The 8,177-nt window shown below is 60.8% G+C and overlaps 1 protein-coding gene across 1 annotated transcript in view; it reads left to right on the top strand.

The window, feature by feature from the left end:
• Positions 1-3,869, top strand: part of FOSB (FBJ murine osteosarcoma viral oncogene homolog B) — a 4,521-nt gene extending 652 nt beyond the window's left edge. The window contains exons 2-5 of the mRNA XM_010566449.1: positions 1,426-1,715; positions 1,836-1,943; positions 3,476-3,634; positions 3,804-3,869. Of these exons, the coding sequence (XP_010564751.1) occupies positions 1,426-1,715; positions 1,836-1,943; positions 3,476-3,634; positions 3,804-3,869 (623 nt within the window). The remainder of the gene's footprint in view (positions 1-1,425; positions 1,716-1,835; positions 1,944-3,475; positions 3,635-3,803) is intronic.
• Positions 3,870-8,177: the final 4,308 nt, after the last annotated feature.

The following is an 8,177-nucleotide window of genomic DNA, read 5'->3' as shown; positions in this document are numbered from 1 at the left end:
GTGGCGCCAAGGGGGCGGGGTCGTGCGTAAACGCGTGACGCGTTGGAACCCTCCGTGATGACGCGGCGCACGTACGGCGGCGCGCGGGTTTATTTTGGAACGCCGGAGGGCCGCCCCCCCCTGTTGCTAAGGGGGCGGGAGACGCCCCCTCACCGCGCGGCCACGCCCACCGCGTGGATAGGCCACGCCCCCCCCCCGCCGGCGCTGGCGCGCTGCTGCGGATCGGGCTCGTCCCACGCGTGAACTGGGAGGGAGTCGGTGTATTTCCCACCACCACCACCCCCGACCCAGCCGGGTCCCGGTGCAACCTGGGGGGCGGGGGGGGGGGTCAGGGCACCCCCTCCCATTCGGGTCTCGGTGCAACCCGGGGTTAGCCGGTTCGTGGTCGGTGCAGGTCCTCCCCCCGTGGGAATCGGGGGGTGGGGGAGCGATGCATCCCGCCCCTCCCGGTGCAACACACCCCTGCCCACACATACACCGGGTCCGGTGCAACCGGGAAAAGGGGAGGAGGGGGGCTCAGGGCCCGCCCCCCCTCCATATGGGATTTGGGTCCTGGTGCGATTTTTGGGGGGTCCCCTCAGACCCCCCACCCCCCCAACGACTTTGGGGTGCGCCAGCAGTGTGCGAGGTCCCGGTGCAAAGCGGGGGTGTCGTGGTGCAGTGAAGGGGGGTGCTGCCAGCTGCAAACAGCTTGGAGGCAGAAGGGGTACCCCTGGGGGGGACAGGGGCACCTCAGCTGAGTGCTGGGGCCCTTCGTGTGCAAGGCCTGGGGAGGGTGGGGGTTGCACATCAGTGCACAAGTGCTGGAGGCCTCATGCAACAGTGCCAGAGGCACAAGGGCCTCGTGCATCAGGGCTGGGGGGGCTCTTGCACATTGCTGGTGGGGGACAGGGAGCCTTGCATATGGGTGCCAGGGGCACGAGGGTGTCATGCATGGGTGTTAGGACACTCTTGCACGTCTGTGCCGGGGGCACGAGGTCATTGCACTGTGGTGCCAGGGAGGTCTTGCACGTGGGTGCCAGAGGCACAAGGGCATCATGTGTTGGTGCCTGGAAGGGCTTGCACATCTGTGCCAGGGACCTGAGGGCATATGGCATGTTGGTGTCAGGGGCACAAGGGCGTCAGGCCTCCGTGCTGGGGAGCTCTTGCACGTCAGTGCCAGGAAGTATTTGTACATTGGTGCCAGGGGCACGAGGGCATTGTGCATCAGTGCCAGGGAACTTTTGCAGGTCAGGGATCATTGTGCATGGGTGCCAGGGAGCTCTTGCACCACGTTGGTGCCAGGGGCACAAGGGTATCGTGTGTCAGTGCTGGGGACACGAGGGCATTGCACGTCGGTGACAGGGGCACGAGGCTGTGGTGCAGAGTGGGAGGGTGGCAGTGCCATAGGTGCTGTCAGGCAGGGTCTAACCCCCCACCCACCATCTCCACAGGAGTGCAGCGGCCTGGGGGACATGCCCGGCTCCTTCGTGCCCACGGTGACGGCCATCACCACCAGCCAGGACCTGCAGTGGCTGGTGCAGCCCACCCTCATCTCCTCAGTAGCCCAGTCGCAGCCCCCAGGGGCACCCATGGCGCACCCCCCTCCCGTCGATCCCTATGACCTCCCAGGACCCAGCTACTCTACGCCGGGCATGGGTGCCTTTGCCACAGGGCCGGCAGCACCGCCGGCACGTCCTGCTCGTGCCCGTCCCCGGCGCAGCCGCGAGGAGACGGTGAGTGGCGTCCCTATCCCCTGGGTGGGGGGGGTGGGGGGGGGGGGTTGGTGACCCCGAGGGGGGGGGGACCCTGGTGACATGGGTGGCAGCTGGCTAATGGTCTTGTCCCTCTGGCAGCTGACGCCAGAGGAGGAGGAGAAGCGCCGGGTGCGGCGGGAGAGGAACAAGTTGGCAGCAGCCAAGTGCCGTAACCGGCGCCGGGAGCTGACGGATCGGCTGCAGGCGGTGAGTGCTTGGGGACACACTGGGGATGGCGGTGTCACCGCAGCTGGGGGTGTCTGAGGGAGGCAGTGGTGGCTCCCTGGGATGGTGGAGGGATGGCAATGTCCCCAATGGCTGAGGACATCACGGGGGAGATGGGTTGATGTCTATGGGGGCAGGTGTCCAGGGACATCTGGGGACAGTGGTGTCCCCAGGTCATGGGGACATTGGAAGGAGATGGTTGACTTGGGCTTGTTGAAAGGGGACAGGTTGATCCCTACAGGAGCAAATGGGGACACTAGATGGGGAAAGTGGTGTCCCCAGGGCCAAGGGACACAAAGAGGCTGACAATGTCCCCAGGAATTTGATGTATTTGAGTGGGACAGAGTGATGCCCACAGATGCAGATCCTGGGGAGCTGGGGTCATTAGATGGGGATTGTGGTGTCTCCAGGACCAAGGGGCACTGGAAAGGGATTATGATGATGATGCCCTCAGAGCTGGGGACATCACAGGGGGACAGACTGATGCCTGAAGACCCTGATTCCAGGGAGCTGGGGACACTAGAGGGGGACAGTGCTGTCCCCAAAACCAAGGGACACCAGAGGGATTGATGTCCCCAGGACCTGGCTGTATTGGAAGGGACAGATGGATGCCTATGGGTGTCTGCCCTGAAGAGCTAGGGATCTTGGATGGGGACAACAGTGTCCCCAGGATCAAGGGACACTGGAAGGGGACAGTGGTGTCCCTGGGAGCTGGGGACATCAGAGAGGGACAGGGGAGCTGGGGACATCAGAGAGGGACAGGCCAGTTTCCCTATGGGTGCAGATCTCAGGGAGCCAGGGACCTTGGAGGGAGGCGTCAGTGTTCCCAGGAGCTGGGAACTTTGGAGGGGGACAGCCTGATCCCTGGGGATGATGACATTACAGAGGACCAAGACTGTCCCTGGGAGCTGGGGACATCAAAGGGGACAGACCAATGGCCAGGGATGTTGGAGGGGGGATGATATGTCCCAAGAACCAGGGACATCAGAGAAGGGGACCACTCCTGGCAGCTGGGAATGGCAGAGGAGGACAGCTCAATGTCCAGAGGGGATGGCAACATCCCCAGATCCTGGGGACATCAGAGGGGACACAGTGATGCCCAGGGATGTCTGAGGGGGACAATGCCATCCCCAGGAGCAGGGGACATGGTGGGAGAGCACACAGGGATGCTGGAGGAGGATGCCATCCCTGGGAGCAGGGGGACATCGGAGGGGGACAGGTGGACACCCAGGGATGCTGGAGGGGGACAGTGGTGTCCTCATGAGCAAGGGATGTTGGAGGGGGACAGGTGGAGATCTGGGGATGCTGGAGGGGTGGTGCTGTCCCCATGAGCAGGGGACATCAGGGGGGGATGTATAGGTAGCCAGCGATGCTGGAGGGAGGAACGACCCCATCCTGGAGGCCAGGATGTCCTCAGGGCTTGGGTTGGGGGGGGGGATGACGGGGGACACGACGGACAGATGGACAGTGGCATCCCCCACAGCCCATCTCACCCCACCCCACTGCCACTTCAGGAAACGGACCAGTTGGAGGAGGAGAAAGCCGAGCTGGAGTCGGAGATCGCGGAGCTGCAGAAGGAGAAGGAACGGCTGGAGTTCGTCCTGGTGGCCCATGCCCCTGCCTGCAAGCTCCCCTTCGAGGATGTCGGCTCCTTGGGTGCCGGCCCCGCCGAGGTGAGCACCCTGGGCAAGGAAGAGCCGGCGGGGACCGTCGCCTTCCTACCCCCGGGTCCGTTCCAGCCGAGCGCCCAGGGCCCCTTCCCCAGCTGCTGCTTCGCGCCCGGGGTCCCCTCAGGGCCACCTAACCCATCCTATACGTCTTCGTTTGTGTTCACCCACCCAGAGGGAACCACCTGCGGAGCCTCGCATCAGCGGAGCAGCAGCAGCGACCAGTCCTCGGACTCCTTGAATTCTCCCTCGCTCCTCGCGTTGTGAATGGGGTCCCCCCAAAAATGGGCACCTCCTCCCTCCCCGGGTGGTGTTTTTTGTGGTTTTTGGCTTCCCTCCCCCCCCCTTTTTTTTTTTTTGATTGGTTGGCCCAGGGGTTGGGGTGTTGGTGAGGCTGAAGGGCAGCTTTGGCGCCTGAATGCGAGGTGTCAGTGATGGGGCTGGTGTGTTGGAGGTGTCCGTGATGTGTCTCCATCGTTCCTGCGGCATCCCGGCTGCTTTAGAGGTGTCTGTCCCCAATCCCCATCATCTCATGGGGGTTCATGCAGCATCTCCATCCCTTTGGAGATGTTCCTGCCCAATTTCCACCACCCGGGGAGGTCCCTTTGTCATCTCCATTGCCTTAGAGGTGTCTGTGCCTGATCCACACCACCCCATGAGGTTTTGCGCAGCATCTCCATCCCTTTGGAGATGTCCATGCCTGATTTCCATCACCCTGGGAATGTCCCTGTGGTGTTTCCATCACCTTAGAGGTGTCCGTCCCTGATCCCCATCATTCCATGGGGATTCATGCAGCATCTCCATCCCTTTGGAGATGTCCATGCCTGATTTCCACCACCCTGGGAATGTCCCTGTGGTGTTTCCATCACCTTAGAGGTGTTTTGTCCCTGATCCCCATCATTCCATGGGGATTCATGCAGCATCTCCTTCACTCTGGAGATGTCCATGCCCAATCTCAGTCACCCCAGGAAGATCCCTGTGGCATCTATGATACCTTAGGGGTGTCTGTGCCTGATCTCTATAGTTCTGAGGGGAGTCCCTGTGCCATCTCCATCACTTTGGAGATGGCCATGCTGTATCTCCCTCACTCCAGGAAGGTCCCTGTGTCATTTCTGCTAGACTGGAGATGTCTGTCATCTCCATCATCCTGAGGGGGGATCTATGTGGCATGTCCTTCACCCTAGAGGTGTCCATGCTGCATCTCCATTTCCCTTGGATAGTCCCTGTGGCACCTTCATCACCTTAGAGGTGTCTGTGCCACAGCTGCACCATGCCATGGGGTCCTTGCAGCATCTCCATCACCCTGGAGATGTCTCTGCTGTGTCCCCAGTTGCCCTAGGGGGGGTCTTTGCAGCATCTCTATCACCCTGGAGGTGCCCATGCTGCATCTCCACCATCCCATGGGGGTTCTTGCAGCTTCTCCATCACCTTAGAGGTGCCCCTGCCAAATCTCCATCATGCTGGGGGTGGGGGAGTGTCTATGTGTTGTCTCCACCCCTGCTATGGTGTCCACACTCCATGTCCCCATCCCCCTTGGGTGTCCCAGCCCCACTGCTGATGCTGGGCCTCCAGGTCACCTCTGCAGCACCCACAATGTTGGGTGGATTCCCATCCTGCTTGTCCCCCACCCAACTGTGAACGGCTCTGCCCCATCCACCCTGCCTGCACGGGTCCCGCTGGTGGCTCCGGTGTCCCCAACCCTGCGCCGTCCCTCTCTTGTGACCAAGCTTCGCCAGTGCGTTGACTCTGTCCTCTCTCTATATTATATATATATATTTTTGTTGCGTGGGGCTGCCAGCCCCCAGGAGATGTTTAATTTTTTATTATTATTATTATTATTATTATTGTTATTATTATTATTATTGCCTGTGCTGTATTTGTGACTGTTCTGGGGCCAGCTTAGCCCCCGTGTCCGCGCTCAACCCATCCTAACGTGGCCAATAAAGCAGCTTCAGATCGGCCCTATGTCTCTTCTTTCTTGCCAGAAGGGTGGCACCTTATGTGGACCTATGGTCACCGAGGGATTCTTGTGGAGAAAATGGATTGGGGATCCTCTGGGGACATGGCAGCTGTGGGTTGAGGAGTACGTGTCCATGGTGTCCTTGGGGACATGGGCCAAAGGTTGTGGGTCCTTGGGGGCAAAGGAAGGGACAGAGAGCACCAAGGTGATGAGGCCAAGGAACAGGTTGCCCAGAGAGGTTGTGGATGCCCCATCCCTGACAGTGTTCAAGGCCAGGTTGGATGGGGCTTGGAGCAACCTGGTCTAGTGGAAGGCGTCTCTGCCCGTGGCCGGGGGGTTGGAACTAGATGGTCTTTAAGGTCCCTTCCAACCCAAACCATTCTGTGATTCCTGGGGACATGGAGCCTGTGGGTCAGGGAGCTTCAGGGAGACGTGGAGCCATGGGGACAAGGAGCCCATGGGTCAGAGATGCCTGGGGACCTGGAGCTTTTGGGGGATGTCTCCCCATTGGCCCACCTGCCTGCCAATCAACTGTAAAGATGGGCGGGCCTTGTAGCCACGGTTATGAAGGGCCACACCTTTGCAAGCCACGCCCCCACCGCTCAAGCCCCGCCCCCGGTGCCTGCAGTCCCGCGGGTGAGCGCCAGGGGGAGGCAGCACCAAGAGACCGCGGCGAGGAGGGGGGGCTTCCCCAGTTTGGGGGGTCTGCGCCCAGTTTGTGGGGTCCGTTCCCAGTTTGGAGGTTGTATTACCCAGCTGAGAGGGTGTCTGTACCCAGTTTGGGTGGTCCGTATCCATTCTGGGGGGTCCTCACCCAGTTTGCGGCGTGTACTAGCCAGCTGAGAGGGCATCTGTGCCCAGTTTGGGTGGTCCGTATCCATTCTGGGGGGTCCTCACCCAGTTTGGGGGCTGTTTCTCCCAGTTTGGGGAGTCTTCTCCCAGTTTGGGGGGTGTTTCTCCCAGTTTGGGGAGGTCCTTGCCCAGTTTGTGGGGTCCGTTCCCAGTTTAGGGGGTGTATTATCCAGTTGGGAGGGTGTCTGTGCCCAGTTTCTGGGGTCTTTCTCCCAGTTTAGGGGGTCTGCTCCCAGTTTCAGGGGGCTTTCTCCCAGTTTGGGGGGTGTTTCTCCCAGTTTGGGAGGTCTTTCTCCCAGTTTCTGGGGTCTTTCTCCCAGTTTAGGGGGTCTGCTCCCAGTTTCAGGGGGCTTTCTCCCAGTTTGGGGGGTGTTTCTCCCAGTTTGGGGGGTCCTCTCCCAGTTTGGGGGCTGTTTCTCCCAGTTTGGGGAGTCTTCTCCCAGTTTCAGGGGGCTTTCTCCCAGTTTGGGGGGTGTTTCTCCCAGTTTGGGGGTCTTCTCCCAGTTTAGGGGGTCTGCTCCCAGTTTCAGGGGGCTTTCTCCCAGTTTGGGGGGTGTTTCTCCCAGTTTGGGGGGTCCTCTCCCAGTTTCAGGGGTCTTTCTCCCAGTTTGGGGGGGCTTTCTCCCTCTTTGGGGGGTCTTCTCCCAGTTTCAGGGGGCTTTCTCCCAGTTTCGGGGGGCTTTCTCCCAGTTTCTGGGTCTTTCTCCCAGTTTGGGGGGGTCTGTGCCCAGTTTGGGTGGCCCATTCCCAGTTTGGGGGGTATATTACCCAGCTGGGAAGGTGTCTGTGCCCAGCTGAGAGGGTGTCTGTGCCCGGTTTGGGGGTCCTCGCCCAGTTTGGGGGATCTGTTCCCAGTTTGGGGGGTGTATTACTCAGCTGGGAGGGTGTCTGTGCCCAGTTTGGGGGGTCCTTGCCCAGTTTGTGGGGTCCGTTCCCAGTTTGGGGGGGGCGTCTGTGCCCAGTTTGGGGGTACACTGCTCAATTTGCAGGGGGTCCTTGACCATTTCAGGGAATGCCTGTTCAGTCTGGGGGGGTGTCCTTGACCACTTTGGGGTGTCCTTGCCCAATCTGAGGGTCTCCTTGTTGAGTCTGGGGGGTCCTCTGCCCATCTGGGTGCTGGGAGGGGCTGCATCAGCATGTTGCATTGGGGGGGTCCCCCTGACGCCCCAGCCGTGCTGCCAGGGGGGTGGTTTCCTTCCTTCCACCAAGGCCTTGACGTCAGGCGCCTGGTGATTCACGCTGGGGCTGGCACATGGAAGACGCCAGGACACACCAGAACGTGCTGGGCACACCCTGGGGTGGGTGTCATTCCCCCCCCGCCCCCGGCGCCTGGGGATGTACTCAGGGACTGTGGGGACAATGAGGGTCCCTGTCCCCATGTATCTATACGCTACCATCCCTGTCCCTATGTGTCCCTACAAGGTGGGATCCATCCCCATGTGTCCCTGGTGATCCCATCCCTGTCCCTATGTGTCCCTACAAGGTGGGATCCATCCCCATGTGTCCCTGGTGATCCCATCCCTGTCCCTATGTGTCCCTACAAGGTGGGATCCATCCCCATGTGTCCCTGCATGGTCCCATCCATGTCCCCATGTATCTGCGTGGTCCCATCCCCATTCACGTGCATCCAGACACAGTGACCTCCTTCTCCCCATGTGTCTGGTCATGGTCCCATCCCTGTCCCCATTTATCTGGGCACGGTGACATCCCTATCCCCACATTCCCATCCCCATGCCA

Source organism: Haliaeetus leucocephalus, unplaced genomic scaffold (assembly GCF_000737465.1).
Source record: "Haliaeetus leucocephalus isolate CR32 unplaced genomic scaffold, Haliaeetus_leucocephalus-4.0 Scaffold210, whole genome shotgun sequence".
Classification (NCBI taxonomy): Eukaryota; Metazoa; Chordata; class Aves; order Accipitriformes; family Accipitridae; genus Haliaeetus; species Haliaeetus leucocephalus.
The sequence above is the reverse complement of the archived record's forward strand: the minus strand, read 5'-3'. Positions and strand labels throughout refer to the sequence as shown.